The sequence below is a fragment of the Colletes gigas genome, unplaced genomic scaffold, assembly GCF_013123115.1.
Source record: "Colletes gigas isolate AHSC1104 unplaced genomic scaffold, ASM1312311v1 Colletes_gigas_Sc00014, whole genome shotgun sequence".
Lineage (NCBI taxonomy): Eukaryota > Metazoa > Arthropoda > Insecta > Hymenoptera > Colletidae > Colletes > Colletes gigas.
Window position 1 is genome coordinate 2534652 of NW_025106643.1, and position 23906 is coordinate 2558557.

Below are 23906 nucleotides of genomic sequence, written 5' to 3' on the forward strand. Positions count from 1 at the left end.
GACAACGAATTTTTCCTTGATTAATCTTGTTTTGGAGCTTAAAAAAATCAAGGAAAAATACATTTTTGCAAGTTTTACGCTGTTTTACGAGACTCGCTATATCCAGCTGCTTGCTATAGGGCGATTCGCTCGCTATTGTACTCGAAGTCTGCAGATGGGGACAAAACCTGTTCGAAGTGAATGAAAAGTTTGTGTGTTCGAAAGAAGGTCAAAGAAATATTTACGTTAAAACGTAAGTTCGTTAGCTTTGCATTAAAATTAGACGTCGTAGATACTTTAAATATTTACCTTTCAACTCTGGAGCATCTACTGTTTGCAAAAACACTGAACGAAGCTTTCGGTAAGAAAACTATTTCATTGATTAAACGGGACCAAAGATACCAAGAAGTAGCTCCTCCGGAATAAGAGTTGGGACACACAAATAGGCACTTGATCGTTTGCAATTGTGGGTGGTGCAGGCCATTTTACATTTATATTATATTTAAATATTTTATCGCGGGATTACATCGCGATTGTGTAAGAATTCCGCACCGTTCGAGATTGAATCTGATTCACTGTGCTGCGAATGCACGACGAAAGTTTCACGGTTACGTTCGAGCGTGGAGGAAATCAAGGAGAACGACGTTAAGATGACGTCGTCGCCGATAACTTGTAGTCAGAACGAAGAATCGCCGGGGTGGGGCCTCCGCTCGTGAATTCGCTGCCGTAAGCCGTTCGTTTCAGTTTGAAAGTGCGCGTGGATCGGTCGCGAGCGTTCCACACGAGCGCCTCTCGAATGTGGAATTCCACGTGAATAGAATCCACCTGCGTGTCAAAAATGTGAAAAAGGTGAGAACGGGCGGATCACGGATGACACAGAGAAAAATGGTGCGCCACGCGCGGTTGTTGTTCTCGGCCATCGTTGTTCTACTGCTACGTAAAGGTAACTACAGTTCGCCGTTTACCTGTTGCACCACGTACGGGTCTGTCCCTGCGTGTCACGATCACGTGGCCCCCATTGAGTCACGGCTGGGAACGAAGGAACAGGTTCTTTTTTTTTTATTCTGACGTGCGGATCGTCGGTAATTCCACGCGTCCTCATCGTTCCGCGACTCGATCGCGACTGGTTCGCCAAAAATGCTTTTCGCCGCGAGAAACGACGATCTTAACAACGACCTTAAATCTACCTGACGACGATTGTTATTCGACGTTGACGCGATTGATTCGATTTCTCGGTACACGCTATTGTTACCGTACCGTAATACTGTCGGATGCACACCGTAGAATTATGTAATTACAATTACTCGCACGTTAATTATTCGCCCTTACGATGACGCAATCGAAACGAGGATTTTTAATCAGCGCGAATCTGTACACGTTTTACGAAACTCTCTAGCAGTTGAAATAAACAGCAATTAGGCATCTCGAGAACGAGAAATACTAACTGTTTCTCAACGAGGTATCAAACTATATTTTAGAAATTTTGAGCGTGGAGAAAATGGTTATTTGTTTATGTCTGGTAAATTATAACGTATAAACTGTTACTCGTCTTCGTCAATTAGGTGGATATTAACAGTTGATCGTTTCACAGCGGTGCACCAATTACGAAACTCAACTGGGGCTTATCGTCTACGTTGTCTTAATAAAAATCGACATATTCATTAGTGTCGTTTGGTACGTCGACACGAAAAGATTACGTGTGCCGTATTTTGAATGAAATTATCGATTTTAAAAAGTGTTTTCGCTATCTCTTTATAATTTGCTGATTCAATTACATTTTTTTTCTTTTTGAGGATTAAAAAACTAGAACGTTGAACTCTGCTGAATATTCAAATTGTTTAACAATTATTTTCGATCTCGACGGTACCGAGTTTGATGATAATAAAAAGATTCCTCGAACGAGATTATTTTTTACAATCGTTCCAAAATGTCATTGATAACAGGACCGAGCACGGTAACCTTGACTCAATATACTATAATTATTCGTGCCACCGTTTAACGTCGTCCACTTGAAATTTCCCGCCTCTTCGTTTATGCAAATTTGCACGATACCCACGGATTTACGTTAAGGAATCATAATTCCTAGAATAAGAACTGGGACAATGCACTTGATCAGTGATTGCATGTTTATAGTCGAAATTCTAGAACACTGCACTTCCTCTATTTCTCTGATATAGTTTTTATTCAGATGTAAACACCAGCGTTTGTTTATCATTAGGAAGAAACTATCGTTCCGGTCGGTGAAGTCCCAGTTTCTCGAATTTTCTGTTTTTATATCGATAGTAATCTCTGTATCCGTCGGATAGGAACAAACTATCTCAATTCTAGCTAATCTACAAGGGACCATTCGTTTCTCTCCATCCTTTACCACATGGTAGGCTGGACAGTTCTTATCGCAACTTTTCAATATACCACACGTCCTACAGTAAATATCACATACACAAAATCTTTTCCCAACATGTGGTTCCTACTCCAGTGGGTGGACAGAGCTCATAAAAAACAATAAAAGCAGCTAATCTGTGCACAAACGTGTGCTTTACCCAACTTGGTTTCTGTTTTACAGCCATTTTTTCGTCTAGTAACTTTATAGTAACTTTAGTCAGTTTATAGTGCTCGAAATGACCATCTTCAACTTGGAATACTAATAATTTGGATAATAATTTCACTTATCAGCAATACTGTAACTTTTTAAGTTACACCAAAAAAACGAGTAGGCTGGCCATAAGTCCCTCAAGTTTAATTATGACTTCGTTACATTTATTTATAAAAAAAAAGAGTGTTTTCTTTATCTGTTATTCTCCAACGTTTCTACTGCAAGATTAAAAACAATACTTAAAATCTCTATTTATGTTTCAAGTATATGTCCGCCATTGTGGTTGCACTTGATACACAAAAGGGGGTTACAGCAGAAAGGAAACGCCGATCGAAAGTCGATCTCCGTGCAAAGAAAGTCAGGATAGATAGGTTTAAACATCTATTGTTATTGCAAGAAATAAAACAGAGTATTGCAAGGTGGAAAAGCGATGATATATTTAGAAAATGGTTTCCATATTTGGACCGTGTTGATAACTAGAAAGTAGCACAACAGCGTCGTTTATCGCGTGTGTTTTCAGCGTTGCTATGATGTTATGTGGTCGACTTTCACGTTCGAAAATGCAGTTAGATGATTTACTGCGCGGTGAAGCTTCGTTTCAAAGCGATATTACATAATTATTATATTTAATTACAATGGAGGTCAGAGCACCTCAAGAACACGAAGTAAAATATATGCAAATTTAAAAAAATAATTCTCCTTTCCTATGAGAAAAATTACAAAAGTACGACGAACATTGGTGTATGGATTATTAGTGATTGTTTAAAACGCAGAGTAATTCCAATAGCAATTTATAACAAAATGAATTGTAATTAATGAGTCCTCGTTAGCGCTTACTCCTAATTCATTTACTTGTTTCTCTCGTGAAACGAGTCCGTTGGCTGATAATGTGGCTGCATTATCAGAAGAGGAAAGTAAGGACTTCCTTCCTAGAGACGGTTGTATTTACGCAGAAACAAGCTCGTAGTGCGCGTGCGCTTTTTAAAATCGGATGGAACAACACATCCGCAGGACATTGCGGCTAAGAGGTCTGTTTTCTCTTCGAAAATTGTTCGTTCAGCAGATATTCTACGCTTTCGAACATAGAACAATGAAACAACTTTAAACTGCAGGCAGAGTTGGTCAAATTTCATGGTCGAACAGCCAAAAAAAAAAAAACTGTAGATTGTAGACTATTCGAGTAATAGAAATAGTGTTTAGGAAGGCATTTAAACGAGCAAAGCAACAAAACAACTGCTTCTAAAATAATTTTCAAATTTAAACGAAAGTTAGGCAATTTATCGAAATTATATATTAATAAGTATTACAAAGTAGATCTCTCCAATGTGGTTACCAACGACGCGTTAGAACTTTTCGAACTTTTTATCGAAAGTTCGAGTACTGTAGTGTTTTATTTCACCGTGCATCTATAATAACAGCCTTGGCCAGAATGTGTCTGGACAATGGACCAACGAGATTCCAATCATGTGACGATCCGTTGCTCACATTTAAAACAAATGCAATGTCGGTGATTTTAAACAAAATTGAGGTTTTTTGAGGCTTCTGCTAACACACAGACGCGTCTCCTGTATTTGCATGCCGCTTAAACAGAAAACGAAACAGAATTAGCTCCGGCGTTTAACCTGTTGACCCCTTGCACTGTGTATCGTGTGAGACTCGTGATATGATTCATAAGCCAATCGTAAGAAGCACGGTTTAAGGCTTCGTGGTACGTACAGTTGACTTCGCTATAATACGAGTTTTTATTTCGAAGATATTTTGACGAAAACGGGGTTTGGAATTTAGAAAAATTGAAGAATTCTTAAATATAAAATGTATCATTTTTCTGTCGCCAGACTCGACAGCTCTGAAGCCAACCATAGTAGCGGAGGCTGACGAGATTATAAAAGATGAAGGCGATTCGTTGGTCTTGGTGTGCACAGGCGACTCGGAGATCTTTTTCGTTTATCCCGCGGACACGGACGAGGTAAGCAGTCCAAGTTAAAGACGATCAAGATCTCCAAGACTTCCAAGGCTTCGAATAATTTTTCTCGCGATCTTATGAATCTCGACCAACGAGCAATTGCACCAACGAATTTCACGCTTGTCTCGACGACAGATCATCACCTCGACGCCTGATATAAACGATTACGAGGATGCTGGTAGCTACACTTACGAGTTTCGACGACGCCAGCTCGTCTACGGAGACACTGGCTGGTACGGTTGCGCCGATCATCCGTTTTCAGCTACCACGGAATCCTACGCTGACGCTGACATCAATTGGGTGTACGTTTACGTCCAGTGTAAGTAAACTTTCAGACGTAAACAAACGAAATTAAAAAGTTCTTCGAAAGCACGTGTAAACGCCTCAATTAACACTTTAATGGCCGCACGTATCACGCGAAGGTTCGTCACCGCTGATATTGTGGACCAAAGTGAGACACATTAAGATATATGTAACCTCAACAAACGTAACAAGTTGAATATAGCTCGTGAACTCACGTATACGTGACAGCGGCCGTCAAAGTGTTAATAAAGTTTGTGGAAGCAATTTAAAGGGCAGTTTGCTCCGATTAAATTACAACCACGGATCGTTTTGCAAATCAATGCACAGACGTGAGGGCCAGATACAGCAATTTAGTACTTAAGCTCCCAGCTATTATGTTTTAGCAAACACGAGCTTATTCGCGGAAGAGGCTACGTTCAGATCGCTGCGTGAAATTACTGGTGGAACAGTTATCATACCTTGCAGACCAACATCACCGAACCTGACCGTTCATCTTACGAACGATGAAACAGTAAGCTATCGCAAATCTGTAACTAATGTTCTTCTCTATGTTCATCTTGTCACTCGTGCATTTCATATACAAGCAACAAGAACAGCAGATAATTTTTATCTCTCGTGCTCTGATCATTTGCACCGCGTTGTGCAAAAAAATGAAACAAATATTATATCTTTGCAAGCTTCCGAGCACCTCAAAAATCGTTTAAACTCTTGTTTTCCCCCCTGAAGAGGAACAGAATCGTCCAATGGATGCTTGCAATAAATTAGCTACATCATTTCTATTTTCTTCGCGAGCAATACTTCCTATAGACCTTATTCAAATGAAATCTGTTGCACAGAGCGTCAACTTCAACGACAGACTGTCTTACGATCCGAGGATTGGATTTACGCTGACGAACCTAACGCTCAGAGACAGCGGTTACTTCAAATGCACGATAGAATCGGACAGTGCGAAGGACGAGGCCAATTATAATTTACTTGTTCTCCGTGAGTATGCTCGTCGATGTTGATTTCTCTTTCCCTCGGTAAGGTTGCAACACGTGTTGTGCAAACGCCGTTTCGGAATTTCGTTCGTAAACGACGAATGGTCATGTTTAATTTTAGGCAAGCAAACGTTGAACGAGCTAAAAATTTTGGACGACACTTTGCACCACGTGACACGAGGTCAAACTCTGTACGTGAACTGTACCATCGATGTCGACGCGGACATGCAGTATGTTTTCAATTGGTCGACACCTCTGCAAGTACTGATGCATTTACATATACATTTTATTTACACGTGTGCAAGGTTGGTAAATCAAACACGGAATTTCAGAGCAACAGGATCTCGATCCACGACTACAGTAAAATATACGGCGCGAACGTTCGACGAGCTACCAGCGAATTAGTCATAAGAAACGTGACCGACGAGGATGAAGGCACTTACGAATGTAGCATTAAGATATTCCAAGATGGCAGAAAGACGCAGAAGTATATCAAGGTGCACGGTCAGTACAAACGCGACTGTAGCGTAAATGACAGTGATTTTTCACCTTGAAATAAGCAGAAATTACAGAATACCTGGTAATCGAGTTCGCGTGAATTTCACTGAAACTCGATTTATCTTGATAATTCGGTTGCACGATAAGAACAGTTAATATTGATACGTAAGAAGTAAACGAACTGTGACATTATATCACCTATGCTAGAGCTTCTTCAACTCTTTTTTTACACGCGACTATTTTTTGGTATAAGGTGTATGATATTTCGAAATGATAGAAAATGTATTTTATGTTTTTTATAAATGTTTCAGAAAATTTTGCAACAAAAAGAAAACTATAACATATTTGACAGTTTTTAAACGGTTACAGCTTGGTATAAAAACATTTTAGATTAATAATAGATAGATTAATAGATCGAAGACTTTCTGTGCATATTTTTCTCGAGTTTTGCGCGCGAGGATGAGCAATGTTTATTTCTATATTGGATGTGAATTTTTAGATCCGGAGAACAAATTCATTAATCTAACGGCGCAGGATGCCGACCGCCATTATCAACGCCGATACGGTAACGAAGTACAATGGGTCGTATACGTGCACGCTTATCCTCAACCCCATCTAAAATGGTAAATATATACACACAGTTAGTTCTTCTAAAACAGAATTTCCTCTCGATCATCTACGATCTACGAACACACTTCTGATTTCAGAAGATAGTTACTCAGTTTGCAGTTAATTAGTTTGTCAGTTAGTTAGTTAGTTTGCAGTTAGTTAGATAGTTAGTTAGTTAGTTAGTTAGATAGTTCGTTAGTTAGTTAGTTTGTCTGTTATTTAGTTAGTATGTCAGTTAGTTAGTTAGTTTGCTGTTAGTTAGTCAGTTTGTTAGGTAGTTAGTTGGTTTATTAGATAGTCAGTTATTTAGTTAGTTAGTCTGTCAGTTTTTTAGCTAGATTGTAATTAGTTAGTTAGTTAGTTTGCAGTTAGTTAGATAGTTAGTTAGTTAGTTAGTTAGTTAGTTAGATAGTTCGTTAGTTAGTTAGTTAGTTTGCAGTTAGTTAGATAGTTAGTTAGTTAGTTAGTTTGTCTGCTATTTAGTTAGTATGTCAGTTAGTTAGTTTGCTGTTAGTTAGTTAGTTTGTTAGTTAGTTAGTTGGTTTATTAGATAGTCAGTTATTTAGTTAGTTAGTTTGTCAGTTTTTTAGCTAGATTGTAATTAGTTAGTTAGTTAGTTTGCAGTTAGTTAGATAGTTAGTTAGTTAGTTAGTTAGATAGTTCGTTAGTTAGTTAGTTTGTCTGTTATTTAGTTAGTATGTCAGTTAGTTAGTTAGTTTGCCGTTAGTTAGTCAGTTTGTTAGGTAGTTAGTTGGTTTATTAGATAGTCAGTTATTTAGTTAGTTAGTCTGTCAGTTTTTTAGCTAGATTGTAATCAGTTAGTTAGTTAGTTTGCAGTTAGTTAGATAGTTAGTTAGTTAGTTAGTTAGACAGTTCGTTAGTTAGTTAGTTCATCTGTTATTTAGTTAGTATGTCAGTTAGTTAGTTAGTTTGCAGTTAGTCAGATAGTTAGTTAGTTAGTTAGTTAGTTTATTAGATAGTTATTTAGTTAGTTAGTTTGTCAGTTCGTTAGCTAGATTGTAATTAGTCAGTTTGTTTGAAGATTTCAATCTCTGATGGACCATTCCGTGACGTTATTGTTTTGCAGGTTGAATCCAAAGGGGGAGGAAATTGTGGGGAACTGGATGGGGCCCGAGAAAGCAAAGTACGCGATCAATATGACGCCCACCTCGACGATCCTAAGGATCAATCGTTTGGACGTGAACGACATGGGAGTATATTCCATCCAGGCTAGCAATTCCGACAGAATCGAGACGCTGAACTTCACACTGGACGTGATAGGTTCATAATCTTCAACGCGTTCTTTCGTCTGCCTGACACGATCGAATTTCTGACCTCGAAACATTCTTTCCAGCCAAACCGATACCATTTTTGATTGTTGGAAACTCCTACTATATGCCTAATCAACTGGTGCACATGAGGTGCAACGTGGCGGCGTTCCCGGAACCGAACATCACGTGGAGTTACTTGCAGTGCCCTTTCTATCCCTCCTCTAAAAATGCGTTCACCATTCCCATAACGGTACGTAACGTCCATTTCGATTTTAGGGGTGGAAACCTAAAATAAAGCGTTTTTTCGCGATTTTTTGTTTGTATGGAAAAGTAAGAGAATAATAATATTCAAGAATAAAATAAAAATAGTGCCAAATGACGTCACTGGAGCCATTCTCGCGAGGCATTCTTGGAGCCATTCTGACGAAACAGTGTAACTGACCTAAAATATTTGGAAAACAATCAAAAATTTTCTCTTAATCTACATGAGTATAGCTAGAGAACAGGTTATTTTTAAAATATTCACTTTTGTGTGATTGGCGAGCATTTGAAGTAACAAAATATGGGGCATTCATTAGTCAATAAATAATGTTCAAATCAACTTATCGAAAATCCCTTTTTCCCCATTATTATGGAAGGTTCAAAGCATCTTCAAATCGATTTTTTGATAATTCTACAGTGATGTAACCCCTCAATATGAAAAATGAGTAACAATTATTACGTGTAACGAATGTTTTCTTAGAACACGATAGAGCAAGGAATGACAACGTCGTTTTACTCGAGAGCAGAAATGACCATAGCAATGTCCGGCAAACTAACGTGCACGGCTTGCAACATCGTCGGATGCGATTCTGCGACCGAAAACATACTTGTATCCGGTAAGAAAAAGACACGAGACTTTGTTTTCGATATTCTATTCCAAAACTGTCTTTAGACGGGAATGGAGGATTCAGCATAATGGAACCAAAGGAGCCAGTGTCGGAGGGTGACGATTTCACGTTAGTTTGCGCTTCCTCCATTTACAATTACACGAACTTCTTCGAATGGAGCAACGAAGATGGCACTCCTATTCTAGAAAACAGTAACTATCTTACCGATCTGTTTAAATCCGTATCGAAAAATATACTTCCTTGATCGCTTATTTTTTTGAATTGTTAGATAGACTGAGGATCGTTCCGAGCAATACTCAGTTCACTTATCGATCGACTCTGACGATAAAGAACGTGAAGAAAGAGGACTCGAAATACTATGTTTGTACCGGAAAAACCACCGACAATGTTATGGAAAGTATGGAGTATAATTTGCAAGTGCAAGGTAACTCTTTTTAAAACATCGCTAAATGAATTCCTTTCTTCCCCCGAAAATATTTAATTACGTATTCATTGTAAAGATGCACTGGCACCTTCTTTCAATAATACTAACATGAAAGACGACGAAGTGTCGATCGATCTGAATACTCAGGGTGACAAAACACTGATTCTCAAATGTTTCGCGAACGGCATGCCTAAACCGAAGATCAGTTGGTTCAAGGTAAATAATTCATAATAAGTACTGATACATAAATTATACCTATATAAAATATTTTTAACAGGACAAAACAAAATTAGAGAACAGCACTCAATATCAGTTTCTCTATGGCTATCAAGAATTTCACATAAAATATCTCCTGGAAAAAGACAGTGGAACCTATTCGTGTCGCATAGAAAACCGTATAGGAAAATTGGAAGCCCGTCGACTAATAACAATAAAAGGCAATTATATTTAATTAACGTTATTCTAGGCTTCTGATCAATACGATAATAATTCTCTGATTTTACGTTCGCAGGGAGAGGGCTTCCGATAGGACTGATCATATTAATCGTCATCTTGGTTCTCATTGTTATAGTTTTAACGATCTACTTTTCGATCAAAGTCCGTCGCGAGAAGGTGAATTTTAATTTCCATGGCACCGTTGGGTTTCAAATAAAAACAATACATTTTGACAAATGCTTCAGATCATGAGGAAGGAACTAATGGAAGCGGGATTGATGCACTTCGTGGAAGGAGCTGTTGAGTGTTTGAATCCGGAATCGACCGTGGACAATCAAGCAGAGCTGCTTCCTTACGATAAGAAATGGGAGTTCCCTAGAGAAAAACTGAAATTAGGTAAAGCTATTTACATTTTTATCTTTCACTGCTGTGTTAGAAATATTTAAAGGACAACTCTACTCAGTGTTGGTTCTGGGGTAGGTGTTAAGAGGTCAAGCTTAATCCTCTTACCAGAAGGTATGTTAGATCCTTACTTTCCCCACTCTGTGGCCAGATCCTCAAGTTACAGAGTTCCTATTCTTTAACACTAGAAAGACTGAAACTTAGTATATACCTATATTGCCCAAAAGCAGTCAAAATGACTGCATCGTGAAAGAATAACTAATGTGTAAAGAAATTTGTTTAATATTAATTTTTAATATTATGTTATAATATTATGAATTTAGGGCGCAGAAATAAAATAAACAACTTGTTAGAACAAGTATCACTGCATAAAGATTCGAATAACAAGTACTACTTTAGCTTATTGAGAAACTGTAATTTATCAATAGGTCTGGATTAGGTCTGGGTTAGGTCTGGGTTAGATCTGGATTAGATCTGAGTTAGATCTGAGTTAGATCTGAGTTAGGTCTGGGTTAGATCTGAATTAGATCTGGGTTAGGTTTGGATTAGATCTGAATTAGATCTGGGTTAGGTCTGGATTAGATCTGGGTTAGATCTGGGTTAGGTCTGGATTAGATCTGGGTTAGGTCTGGGTTAGGTCTGGGTTATGTCTCGGTTAGGTCTGGGTTAGGTCTGGGTTAGGTCTGGGTTATGTCTCGGTTAGGTCTGGGTTAGGTCTGGATTAGATCTGGGTTAGGTCTGGGTTAGGTAAGCCCAAATCGACAATTTATCATGTACTTGTATGTTATCATGTGTTGGTAATCGAAAAAAAATGAAAACTGTTATTTCAATACAGAGTCGAACTGGTCATATAAGAAATTTACTCAATTCAATAATAAGAGTGATTTGATTATTTAAAATTTCCCAAGCAGTCAAAATGACTGCTTTTTTGGGCAATATAGGTATAACACATATATACCGGAAATGAAGGAGAGGAGAGGTAACTACAATTATTAATAAACGCATTTATATGTTGTACAAAAAGTCACAAAATTCTAAGAAATTGTGTCATTATATACATAATTGTTTTTCTAATTGAAATTAAAAAGCAGTCAAAATGACTTCCTTGGGCAATCTAGTGTTAAAGCAAGACAACGTCAGGTCACTTGCCCTTTTCTAACATACCCTTCCTTTCAACAAGCAATCCTATAAGCCTGACTTCGAGTCACCAGCCATCGACAGCCACCTGGACTGTATCCTTTGCAACCATACCTCTTGGTCCCCACGAAGACTAAGTCCCTACCATAAACCATCGACCAAATTGCCCTCGACGTCCCTAAAAAACAAGCCGTCGCTAACTTTCGTAACATTCTTTCAGGGAAAAAACTGGGAAGCGGCGCGTTCGGTGTCGTCATGAAAGCGGAAGCTCAAGGTATCTGCGAAGACGAGGCAGTTACCACCGTGGCAGTGAAAATGGTACGTCGCACGACCGACCCCACGTACGTACGTGCACTTTCCAGCGAATTAAAGATCATGGTGCACCTTGGTAAACACCTGAACGTCGTCAATCTGCTAGGAGCTTGCACGAAGAACATTTCCAAACGTACGTGTTCCAGACACACAATCGACACATCGTTAACGATACTCATTACGTTCCGTTCCAACAGGTGAATTGTTGGTAATCGTCGAATACTGCCGATTTGGAAATTTGCACAATTATCTACTACGTCACAGGGATGACTTTATTAATCAGATCGATCCAACGACGGAGATGTTCGACCCTAGTATCGGCGTAGATCTTCTCACCAGGTCTACCAGGGTCGGCAGTAACAACAGGTTTGCTTTTACGTTTCGTTTCCTTGTAGTTTTCGTTATTCGTTAATAACATTATGATCGAATAATGAGTAGAAGATAATTGACTTGCACGTTCTGTGATAACAACATCGTTGAGTATGTTTTAATTTTGTAACGAGAATGAAATGTTGTGATCTGACGTGTTTGCTTCGACGTTAAGTTTACTAATTGTTGATCCAGACTAAGACAGCACTGTATGCTTATGCATTTTGTTGATAATAAAATACTTATACGGTGCATGGAGGGGCTGCGGTGTTAACGACAGTTTTCTGTTTTCTTTTCTCCGGCACGATAGGATAAAATATGCGGCATTGTCATTTTCTCCCAGCCTTAGCACAAACTCTGGCACCGATTCGGTGCAATATCAAGGCACTGCTATGGACTCTCAAGGTGCGAGCGTGTCACCGGACAGCTGTGTCCTCAGCAACGGTTCCTCCCAACCGGGCTGGAGGTCCAACTATCGCGGCGACTACAAGGATTACAACTTGAAACCAATTTGCACCCAGGATTTACTATCCTGGGCCTTCCAAGTAGCGCGCGGAATGGAGTACCTCAGCCACAGAAAGGTACGTTACGTTCGCGGCACTTCTTTTCAATCTACAAATCGCTTACATTGCTCCACAAAGCTTGCAAGAACATTTAAACGAATTCGACGAATGTAATAACGTTAATTGATAATTACACGGCGTTTTGGCTGTTATCACAGGTATTACACGGCGACTTGGCCGCAAGGAACATCTTGCTGGCTGAAAACAACGTGGTGAAGATTTGCGACTTCGGTTTGGCGAAAACCATGTACAAGGATGACAATTATAAAAAGAAAGGCGACGGTCCGTTACCGATCAAGTGGATGGCCATCGAATCGATCAGGGATCGGATTTTCTCGACGCAGTCGGACATTTGGTCCTTTGGCATAGTTTTGTGGGAGTTTTTCACGCTAGCTGAGACACCGTATCCGGGTATGGAGGCAGAGAAACAGTACCAAAAGCTGATCGAAGGTTACAGGATGGAACAACCGAAATACGCCACGGCTGAAGTGTACGTTCAATTTACATATACCATGTAGAGTAATTTTTAGAACAGTATTCCCTTGCAAGTTGTCACAGAACAACCTAAGAGGATGGTAGGTGAAACTAAGGCCTCTTATAAGATATACTCGAGATAAGAATTGAAGAACCATTAATGGGAATAACTGTGACAACTTGACAGTTAGAAATATTGACAACCTGACAGGGAATACTGTACAACCGAGTAGAGAGCGATTCAACGTTCAAAAACACATCGAAATTGTACAACGTGTATCTATTATTACAGATACGACATAATGTTGCAATGCTGGAAAGCCAAGCCTACTCTACGTCCAAGTTTCACGGAATTAGTTCAGAGCATAGGTGACTTGCTGGAGGACAGCGTGAAAGCGGTACGTTTGTTGAAATTCGATTATACTATACCTACATATGAAGTGATAAAACCTAGAAACTCTAGAGTCCCCATTATCATTTTTGTCTCACTCACATTACCAACATGTTATAAATTGAACACAAGCGGAAGTGAGACAGAAAAATATAATTACAGTCACATTTCCGGCCTCACATTAGATTTTCGGTAAAAGAATTTTTTTCTCGAATGTGCGTAGGATTTCGGGGATGTATCTGTTCACAAAAAGTGATTGTAATCCACCCCCGCAACCGAAAATAATTTTTTCAGAACGATTTGAAATTTTTTTTTTCGTCGCAAAATTTCGAGCATTTTCCTGAATTTTTTTCTCGAAACTGCGTAGGATTTCGGGGGTATGTCTATTCACCAAAAATGATTGTACCTGACCCCTGCAACCAAAAATAATTTTTCTAGAATGATTGGAAACTTTTCAATTTCACCGAAATATTTAGGCACCTATTCCCTGTCGATTTTTCTTGAAAATTCATTTCTGATTTTTAGTAATTTTGTTTGACACCCTACAGCAAAGTAGTCTAATACTTTTCTGTAGGTACCCATGAGCTCTACTTTAGAAAAAAGTTTCATTGTAATATGTTCACTATCGTAGGAATTATGACTGTTTGAAAATTGGACCATTTTTCTGAAGTTTTTTTCAATTTAAGGGATCAAGGAACAACTTTTTCAATATTTTTATAATTTCTACATATTCTTCACTAAAATACGCATCGTTTGCATTTTTGAAAATGAAAATCGTCCAATCCGTTCAGGAGTTATGATGTTTTAAAGATATGCATGAAAATTCGGTGAATCATTATCAAGCCACAGATTATATTTTCGGTAAGGAATTTTTTTCTCGAAAATGCGTAGGAATTCGAGGGTATACCTAACCAACAAAAATGATTGTAATTCCTCCCTGCGATCGAAAATAATTTTTTTAGAACGATTTGAAAATTTTTAATTTCGCCGAAAAATTTCACACCTTCTCGAATTTTTTTCTCGAAAATGCGTGGGAATTCGAGGGTATTCCTAACCAAAAAAAATGATTGAAATTCCTCCCTGCGATCGAAAACAATTTTTTCAGAACGATTTGAAATTTTTTAATTTTGTCGCAATTTCACACATTCTCGAATTTTTTTCTCGAAAATGCGTAGGAATTCGAGGGTATGCCTAATCAACAAAAATGATCATAATTGCTCCCTGCGATCGTTAATAATTTTTTTAGAACGATTTGAAAATTTTTAATTTCGCCGAAAAATTTCAGCATCCCCTTGTCGATTTTTCTCAAAAATTCGTTTTTAATGAGCACAACCACGGGTAATGTAGTATACAATGTGCGAGCTTAACGTAAAATTTTCATTCGATTCCAGCATTACATCAGTTTGAACGCTCCCTACATGGACATGAACACAATGATACTAGAGAGCGGTAAAAACGACTATTTGACGATGTTGTCCGCTCCGGATCACACTCTGTTCGTTTCACCGAGTCCCAAATACACGAACTCGCCCGTACCCGAGAATCCAACGGACTCCACGTACCTGTGCATGAGCCCAACTAGCCAGCGAGACGAGTCCGGTATATTCAGCCCGATGCTGCAACCCGGACGCAGCCATTTCGAATTCCCATCGCCTACATCCGACTCTGAGGACGCGGTGGAGATGTCACCGATGCTGAAAAAGGATCAGGACGAGGACCCGTACTTGAAACCGATAAACGTGCACGAACGAAGGGCAGAGTTCGCCAGGAGCAGGCAAACGACGAAGAATCAAACGGTGGATCCACCGATGGACCGTGATTCCGGCTACTGCAACACCCCGCGGAATCTCCAGCTGATAGATCTGAACGAGAAGAGTAACAAAGACCCGGAAAGAACGGAGGGCGACGACAAGGTGGACTCGGTGACAAAGGATTACGCGCCGTCCATTATCAGCACGCAGGACAATTACGTGAACATGCCCAAGCAGAAAGTCGATTTGAGGAAAGATATGCCCGAAGGATTCAGCAATCCCAGTTACGCGATGATGAGTACTCGCGACACGGATCAGACGAGGGTTTGATACATCAGTGCCACATAACAATTTCAAACACTTTTTTTTTATACGAGAAGATAGATTCTTCGTCACGATTGTGCGTGTACGTATGGATATCGATGATGCGAATGGAGTAAATCAGAGACTGATATTGCGAATGCTATTATCGAGAGATAGTGTCTCTTTGCGTCTCTCTGTTTTGCTATTATCGTGTTTCAGTATTTTCGCGTGAAACTACGCTGTCTGCGTTTGTGTGATTGCGGGAGAAAATGATTTATGCGTGTCAGAGGCAGATAAAACTCTTGTTTCAAAATTCATTCGAATAGTTGAATATTTGTAACTTCTTGTAATTGAGATTTTTGTTTTTCTTTTACGAGCAAAAGAGAAATAATAACTTTTGGTAGTTTTGTTCGACTAAGAATTTTACCCGTCTCTGTTATACGTTTCCTTCGTACATGTTGCTTATTTCCAGTGTGCCATGACGTAGTATGCGTAAATTATGCATAGTTCTTGTAGAGAAGCTCAGGAGTATACAATTATCGAGAATATTTAGGAAAAAAAAGGAATATGAGCAAAGTTTCGTAAGCAACATGTACCCGTGAAAGTCGGAATTTATTTTGAAAATAGACTAAAAAAATTGCCTTAATGTTACGCGTACATTTAAAAAATAGTTTATACGTTACATCGTAATCGGAAAGTGCCTGAAAAGTTCTGGCAATTTAACGAAATATAAATTTTAATCGGCAGATCTTCTTACTAGAAATTTAGGATGTGTAATATTGATGCTACATCGATAAAATGAAGAATATATCGCGCTATGCTTATTAATACTATTTCACGTACGTCTAAGGAATCGTATCGATAACTGACCAAATGTACAAAACTTATCGAGACAATATGAAAATGGAGGAGCGAACGTAACAATGGAATAAAGTCCAATTGCTTTTTAAACGATGTACTTACTAATTGAGAGAGAAAGCTCAGCGAATGAGAACGAAGCCCGAATTTAATTACTTCAGCTATTCTCGAGAAGTCCGCAGAAAACTATGTAACGTTCTAACTGTAAATTTCGTATAATTTACATAAATATAAGGCGCTTGTCGGTACTTAATACTCAATGTATTACCAGAAAATCACAGGGTTTAGTGTTACGAACCCGAAATAATGCGAATTTACGAGAAATTAATCAACGTACTGCAACCAAAGACATGAAATATTTGTATTCGATGTACGAAAGATTTTTATAACAAAATGTGTCTATTAAATTAATTTACAATCTCGTGGAAATAAAATTTTTATCTACAAACGTGTATTTGTAGAACACGATTTCTATTATTTATTTAACATTTCAGCGAGGAGTTCTATTCACACCCCCACATCGTTAACGATTCTAATCGCATAGGGGACATCGTGTATCGTCACATTACTGCGAATGCGTCGACCACGTGTGCTTATACCGTGAACTAAATTTTCCTTATACTTCAACCACCTGAAAACCATAAAATCATGCAAAAAAAAAATCGAACTCTTAAAATGAATAGAAACTTTTTTGCTAAACGATAAGAGACCGCTCAAGCTACACAAGAATGTAGTTTAAATATTTTTACATTTCCACTTTTAATTGTTTTTTATATTATACTTACCTGCGGTTGTTAACGAATTCTTTAAACAGTTGTTCCTTCGTGGGATACTTCGAGTCCATGAAGAGTTTCACGCGTTCCCAAACATTGGCTCGATTATGTTCGTTCAAGAAGTATCGGGGAACTAAAAAGCACTGTACGTGCGTTTTAGATGTTATTCTTCGGTTCTGCATGTTTTCTCCTAAATTGGAAGATCGTGATCAGTCGAAGGTTTTACTAAAATTAATAATTTAATCGTGTTACCTAATCCAAAACACGCGCCTCTGTTAAACGTGCAAATTTGCATGAATATCGTTCGAACGTTGTCCGGATAACATTGTTGAGATATAGACGATGGTTCTTTCATTAGCATCTCTGCCACGTCCGTGATTTTGTGCCACTCGTTTATCTTTTTATTCGAATGAATAAAATTAATGAATATTAAATGAATATTAATGAATATTAATGAATATTAAAATATTAGGTTGTTGTTTACGTTGTGAACGTTTGAAAATCAGTTGGTGACTACTAATGCAATTTTTGTGAGGACAATTACGAAAAATACGATCGAATTAAGGGCACAACAATTTATACGTTTCATACTCACTACATCTAGCAGTGTGGTTGTAATAATGCTAGCACGATCAAAGTCCACTTGTTGTTTGGTTGATTTCGACGACATTAAAAGATGGCTGTAGTCTATGGACTCTTGGTCGCCATCATTTCCATCGATATCTCTTGCCTTTGAAAATGATTTCGTTTTTATAAATAACAAAAGATGAAAGAAAGTTAAAAATCGTAACTTAAGTACTGTCATTGTAACTTAATAGAATAATAATAATTAATAATTAATACAACTGTTACTTAACACACCAATCGATGTAGAATTATAGCATAAGCTGATCGAGAGAGAAATTTCTACCATTACTCTTTACCTAAATGGTAAAGATTTTCTCAATTTTTTTTTTAATTATAATACAAACCTGTACTCTGGTAGTGTCATGCTTTGATTCCAGTTTCTTCAGTTTTCTTTCAGTTACCTTTCTTGATGGTTGTTTTGCTTCCATTTTGGCAACAGGATCTTTAGGATCATATAATTCATAGTGTACTTTGTTATTGGAGATTTCTTCCCGAACAAGCATGTGTTCTATCAGATGGCATTCACCATCCATAAGAAAATGCACATAGTTCACCATTCCTTTGCCATCACCTAACAAGACCTTAAATAATTATTTCTTTATTCGATCTACGTTTTATTTTTTTAATAATATTATATAAAATTTGTTCATGCATATAGTCAGAAAGTAATACAATATATGAAAAGTTTAATTAAAAAAACAAATTAAAAGGAATACTTATACTGTTAGTCTTTGTATCTTATTATTTAATTATGTCGAGTAGTGTAATATGATATCTGACAATTACAAGTGTCAACATGGTTGTACTGTAAATTTATAAAACGATTTATTTATTTAGTAATATTATTTGTATTTTCTATATGTTTAATAATTTTAAGTCCTAATATTTTTAGAATTATATTAGGATTAATTTCTTAATAATTAATGTTGTACAGAGTATGTACCTCGTCAGGTTGAAAGTCCTTCATCCTGCTGAGAATACAACACTCTCGTATAGCTTCTGCGTCCCAAGACTTGAAGTAATTAAAATGAACCAATGCATCTTGCAGTACATCCCATTCTTTCGTCAAGTGATCGCGTAAAGTATCGTCGAAACTATCGCGAGAAATGAGAAGACAATCCACGGTACCTATAAGAAAGACAAAACGAAAGAAGAGTATACAGATATCACTTTAACTTGAAAACAGTATAAAATAAACCACTGTAGGGGGGCACGAGGCTGGAATGGGACTTATTGGCAATCAATGAGATAAAAAACCCAAATGGAACCGATATTCTCCTATATTTGGAAAATTTCGATGAAGTTAGTTGGGCCCCCTCTGGTCAAATGCACTCACCTCCACGTGGGGCCCCTGGGACCCTGAACTTTTGTAAGCGTTTAAAAAACAGTTAAATAGTACAAACTTTTTGAAACCGTAGTCGCAGTTCTTGGTATCGCGTGTAGCAGTGCAATTTCACCGAAAATATCTCCCGCAGTCAAAATGCCCATGTCGATTTCTTTCTGCTCGCCTGATCACGAATAAACAATTTAATTATATTTGCAATATTAGTAAAAATTATTCCACGTACCAGTCCAGCGATCAGCGACTATCCTGGATACACCGATCTCGCCTTGTATAATAAAATACAAATTATCTGCTTCCCGATTCTGTCGTACGATCACACGATCTGGTCTCAAGTATTGGTAGATGCATGCTCCCGCTAGAGATCTTCGTAAATGATCCGGATAGTTTCGAAAGGCACGAAATTTATTGAACAACTCGAAAATGTGTGTTTTCTCCGTCGATGTTCTGCAGTCTGGTTCCATCAACAGCACGGAACGATCCTAAAATAGAAAATATTGTTAGGGGGACTTTTCTGAGTAATCAGAATACTTCCTAGTCGATAATCCATTAACTTGTAAACCTCTAAAGTAAGTTTCTTTTTCTCGACTTTCTTCTCTTGCGCCAATCGAATGTTAATCGCAACGTCGTCGACGATTTCGTCGATCGCTGGCTCTTCCGTTAGCCATTCGATGTATTCCAAAACGAGTCTGACCGCAGCTCGGAAAAGGTAGATTCCTTTCAGTCTGGTACGCTATTTATTTATAGTAATTAATATTAGAGAGGCGAAAAATGCGTTAATTCGTACGAAAAGTTCGTCCTCAGCGCGCCATTTTTGGTGCATTTCAAAGTAATTGTATGAGTGAACGCAGTGCGTAAAAATGGTTCAAAAAATTCGAAATGAGGATGAGAGGCTTGAAAATAAATCGCGAGAAGAGTAGCAGTATTAGTAATAGTGATTAGCGAGATGCTAAACTCAAGAACAACGTGTACAATGGCCGCCACAAGGTTTCGCCAAACATGTTTTCAACAGGATTCGAACCAACGCCTCGCCAGCCACGCTACTACACGATTATGTGCCTAACAATTGATTCCACAACAGAAATTTATATTTCAATTTTTTAATTTTGTATAACCTTACATTCCGAAGGCGGTGAGGAAATTAAATCACCGAAAACGTTTTATAAATCGAATTTTGCTCGAGAAGACTTATGCCTTTCCTTTGATCGCAGAAATTTTACTTACTTTAACGTGAAGTAACGATTTCCTCGATAATATGTGCATGAACGACTCTCGTAGCGACATTCTTCTACCGTATTTCTCCATTTTCGTTTAATTGATCGTAAGTTGTAAATGTGTTAATGTTAATTAAACGCGTATGAAGTTACTTCACGATTTCATGGTAAAAAATTAACTTGTGATATCTATTGGCTAGAAACGTTTCGAGTTAGCATTTTCCCAGAATCTGGACATTGTTTTATCGATAAAGCAATGGAGGACTGAGCATAGGTGGGTTTGGTGTATAGTGAAATTCGTTTCAAACAGAACACTTAATTTGTATATTAAAATTATACTGAAGATCGATTATTGCCTCTATAATTGAAATAACACCGCAGTGGCCTCAAACGATCGACCAACTGTAATCCGATTACAAATAAGATCGTAATTTAGAGGCTACATTTATCTAGCTCCTAAAATGCTTGAATCATAGCTGAATGTTTGCATAGTTGATAAAAAAGGAAGATTATAGTCTTAACAAGAACGTAGAATATTGTTGAGCTGGAAAGAAACGATAATTGCGTACTTATTCTTTATTTATTGTAAATATAGCAGACTACATTTATAGTGCTATATGCTACACATATTGACGGAAATTAAAAATATTTCAATGTCTACTCTAAATGGGGATAATGCTCGCCTCACTATGCATCCTCCACTGTGAGGTCCAGTTTGGCGGTAGAAACTACATTATTAGAGAATTTAAATTCGCATTCGACTATATATTGGCCGTTGTCCATGTCGCTGAAGAAGGAACTTAAGTCGCAATCGGAGGCTGTATGTTCACCCTAAAAAATAAGAATCAGAGGTATATGTAAACTCGAAGAACGTTGAACGTATGCTCGAACTGATCTACAGCATAAATGCTTGGTATTTTCATCACTGAAAAGAGATTCCACTTGAAACACAACAAAGTTCAGTTTCCTTCTCTTTTACTCGATTTCTCTTTTCTACGTTCGACAGTCGACTCGAGCTGTTTGTTTATAGTACGGACCACAACATAGCGAGATCGTAAACGTAGGTGTCTAAGTTTGCACGTTTCAGCTCTCAAAAACAAGTAAATTGAAAAATACGAGCATCTAAGGACCTTAGACCATAGTTAGGGCCGTACAAAGAATATTTTATCTAGTGTCGCCATTTTTAGAGGTAATAGGTAAAGGTCTTACTCAAGTCTTTAATATCTTAATTTACCTGCTCATAATATATGCAAATATAGAAAATAAAAAAACTCTCAAGCAAGATGTCGTGTAAGTGTTTAGTTTAGGACCTTGCTATACTATGGCCCGAACTATACACATTTTTTTACCTGAGCTACGGAACACGAGTCGTCATCGGGTTCCGGGGCGTCGATCGAGCTACAAATGTTATAACTTTCGAATTCCTTTATCGGCTGCTTGAAATTTTGATTGAACGTGTTAACAAGCTGTTCGTCTTTGAATATCTTGATAACAACCTAGAATTGAATAACTCATTTTGATCGATTGCAGTTTACAAATTAAAGTTTGTTTTCCGAGTATGCACAAAGGCACGTTCGACGATCCATTGATGGGCAACGAGGTAGTAGTTAATATTAAAACAATGTATGCAATTTAATATAATAGTACCTGTGCTGCACTTGGGCAATTTTGACTAACACCTATATTCGATGTAATGAGACCATTCGAAAGGCTTGGTGACCAGGAATCAAGTACATTGTTACCGTTGGTAACATCTGCGTTATAGCTGTGTACCGTCACCTTCTTCTCAGCCTAATATATACAATGAAAAATTTATTATACATAGAAACAATGGATTTCGATAAAACAAAACAGTGCACATTTTGTTTAGTTTGAAACGAAATAAAATTTACAGTAATTTTTCACTTTGTAATCAACATTTTTTTTACTGTTTTAATTACTAAGAAGATGAGAAATATATGTATAAATTGCTTAGTGAATATATTTCCTGCTGACAAAATGTAATCAGATTATATTCGTTACGAGACAATTACATGCAATTGCATTGTAACAGCGTAATAATTACACAATAATTAAACCGATTTTGCGTACTTTGAAGATTTACAATTACGATTATACAGCGATTAGACAATAATTACCGTGTTATTATAGTGTAATTACAGTCCAATTAAATGTAAGCGATCGTAGCAAGTGTAATGAGATTACATTCTGTCCACCTTTAGGAACAGCCCCCTTCAACTCTGGTACCCCTTGAGTCTTATCAATACTAGTTATTTTTTATATTAATTTTTAAAAATTTTAAATAATAGAGAACAAATTACCACTAAAATATTTATCTACGGTATGTCACAGCGTTTGCAAGACGTCGTTACAAAAAAATATTAAAATTCAATTTTTTTATAAATATTTTATTATTATTTAGTACTTTGAATGTTTGAAGTACAATAAATGTTTTGTATTATTATTAAATTTGAATTTTAATCGCTTCAAAGGGTTTTTTTAATCATTGACAATCGACAAAATTAATATTTCTATTCCTATTATAATTTCTAGGAGTGAGATTATACCAAAAATATATAAAAGTATATTCTTTTTGATTGAATATCGGAAAATTGATTAATTATAAGTGATCGACATGAAATAAATAAAATTACAATTTATTTAAAATTCTCTTACTTACGTTGGTATACGACAACGAAACGATACATAAAATAAGCACTAATGGCAATTTTACAAATGAAGACTGCATTCTAACGTTTTAATCGACAGCTCGGTAGGTACAAACAAAATGTTACTGTTTCACCGTCGACGGATCGCTGTTATTTAAGCTTGCAAATGAATTAGTGTGCGTTATATTGTCACTGTAAATTGAGTATTTTATAACGATACAGCTTGAACAATTGCATTTTATTGGGATATCATACGTCAAAACGAATTCATTGTGTCGATGGTTACGTGATACCTTTCCGTGGGAAACAAAAATTGAATGCATGGGAAAAATGTCCCACAATATCGTACAAAACAAGACAAAATGTCCGTACGAGATATCAAATCCCGATCTGCCTGTATATTACACAACAAGCTTAATGCAAACAGCCTGGAGGAAGTTTTTTATTTCATTTATATTTGCTTCGATTCAAATGTTTTACATTTTAAAAACTAGCGTGTCAAACAAATTAAAAAAATTATTCTCGGTTGCGGGGGTCAATTACAATCATTTTTGGTCATTACGCATACCCCCGAAATCCTACGCACTTTCGAGAAAAAAAATCGGGTAGATGCTGAAATTTTTCGACGAAAACAAAATTTTTCAAATCGTTCTAAAAAAATTATTCTCGGTTGCGGGGGTCAATTACAATCATTTTTGGTCATTACGCATACCCCCGAAATACTACGCACTTTCGAGAAAAAAAATCTAATTAGGTGCCTAATTCGACGAAAAAAA

At 37.4% G+C, this 23906-nt stretch overlaps 3 protein-coding genes across 7 annotated transcripts; 1 reads left to right on the plus strand and 2 right to left on the minus strand.

Moving 5' to 3' along the window:
- The first annotated feature begins 450 nt into the window (after window positions 1-450).
- LOC122399641 (vascular endothelial growth factor receptor 1) lies at window positions 451-15675 on the plus strand. 2 transcript variants are annotated; one of them, XM_043400468.1, is made up of 23 exons: window positions 451-922; window positions 4408-4538; window positions 4671-4854; window positions 5222-5349; window positions 5675-5822; window positions 5940-6079; window positions 6151-6322; window positions 6816-6939; window positions 8013-8206; window positions 8280-8446; window positions 8939-9074; window positions 9131-9277; window positions 9355-9510; window positions 9587-9726; window positions 9788-9947; window positions 10022-10122; window positions 10191-10341; window positions 11705-11929; window positions 11994-12162; window positions 12476-12746; window positions 12887-13218; window positions 13495-13600; window positions 14985-15675. In XM_043400468.1, exons 1-23 carry the CDS (start codon window positions 850-852, stop codon window positions 15672-15674), a joined length of 4245 nt encoding a protein of 1414 aa, XP_043256403.1. In that variant the 5' UTR covers window positions 451-849; the 3' UTR covers window position 15675. The 2 variants fall into 2 exon arrangements, with proteins under 2 accessions (XP_043256403.1, XP_043256404.1); XM_043400469.1 differs by having other exon boundaries at window positions 12509-12746.
- A 1284-nt stretch (window positions 15676-16959) lies between these two features.
- On the minus strand, window positions 16960-20716 carry LOC122399642 (cyclic nucleotide-binding domain-containing protein 2-like). Of its 4 annotated transcripts, none has more exons than XM_043400470.1 (11): window positions 20472-20716; window positions 19810-19980; window positions 19474-19729; window positions 19309-19413; window positions 18849-19033; window positions 18692-18710; window positions 18250-18476; window positions 17874-18008; window positions 17531-17675; window positions 17291-17468; window positions 16960-17136 (listed from the first exon to the last, which is right to left on the minus strand). In XM_043400470.1, the coding sequence occupies exons 1-11, from the start codon at window positions 20550-20552 to the stop codon at window positions 17013-17015; spliced, it is 1626 nt and encodes a 541-aa protein (XP_043256405.1). In that variant the 5' UTR covers window positions 20553-20716; the 3' UTR covers window positions 16960-17012. The 4 variants fall into 4 exon arrangements, with proteins under 4 accessions (XP_043256405.1, XP_043256407.1, XP_043256408.1 ...); XM_043400472.1 differs by lacking the exon at window positions 20472-20716 and adding an exon at window positions 20368-20458; XM_043400473.1 differs by lacking the exon at window positions 20472-20716 and adding an exon at window positions 20368-20458 and having other exon boundaries at window positions 19802-19980.
- A 312-nt stretch (window positions 20717-21028) lies between these two features.
- On the minus strand, window positions 21029-23342 carry LOC122399643. Its single transcript, XM_043400475.1, has 4 exons — window positions 23142-23342; window positions 22109-22252; window positions 21811-21957; window positions 21029-21292 (listed from the first exon to the last, which is right to left on the minus strand). The coding sequence occupies exons 1-4, from the start codon at window positions 23208-23210 to the stop codon at window positions 21149-21151; spliced, it is 504 nt and encodes a 167-aa protein (XP_043256410.1). The 5' UTR covers window positions 23211-23342; the 3' UTR covers window positions 21029-21148.
- Window positions 23343-23906: the final 564 nt, after the last annotated feature.

Bases quoted from the DNA above. Each gene is read 5' to 3' on its own strand.
- LOC122399641 (XM_043400468.1), top strand. From the start codon at position 850: ATGACACAGAGAAAAATGGTGCGCCACGCGCGGTTGTTGTTCTCGGCC. The intron at 10,123-10,190 runs GTGAATTTTAAT...CAAATGCTTCAG, and splicing joins TCAAAGTCCGTCGCGAGAAG to ATCATGAGGAAGGAACTAAT. The intron at 10,342-11,704 runs GTAAAGCTATTT...ACATTCTTTCAG, and splicing joins TAGAGAAAAACTGAAATTAG to GGAAAAAACTGGGAAGCGGC.
- LOC122399642 (XM_043400470.1), bottom strand. From the start codon at position 20,552: ATGGAGAAATACGGTAGAAGAATGTCGCTACGAGAGTCGTTCATGCAC. The intron at 19,981-20,471 runs GTAAGTAAAATT...ATAAATAAATAG, and splicing joins AATCGTTACTTCACGTTAAA to CGTACCAGACTGAAAGGAAT. The intron at 17,137-17,290 runs GTAAGTATAATA...TATGGTTTTCAG, and splicing joins GAATTCGTTAACAACCGCAG to GTGGTTGAAGTATAAGGAAA.
- LOC122399643 (XM_043400475.1), bottom strand. From the start codon at position 23,210: ATGCAGTCTTCATTTGTAAAATTGCCATTAGTGCTTATTTTATGTATC. The intron at 22,253-23,141 runs GTAAGTAAGAGA...TGTATATATTAG, and splicing joins TTTCGTTGTCGTATACCAAC to GCTGAGAAGAAGGTGACGGT. The intron at 21,293-21,810 runs GTAAAAAAATGT...CTTATTTTTTAG, and splicing joins ACTCGTGTTCCGTAGCTCAG to GGTGAACATACAGCCTCCGA.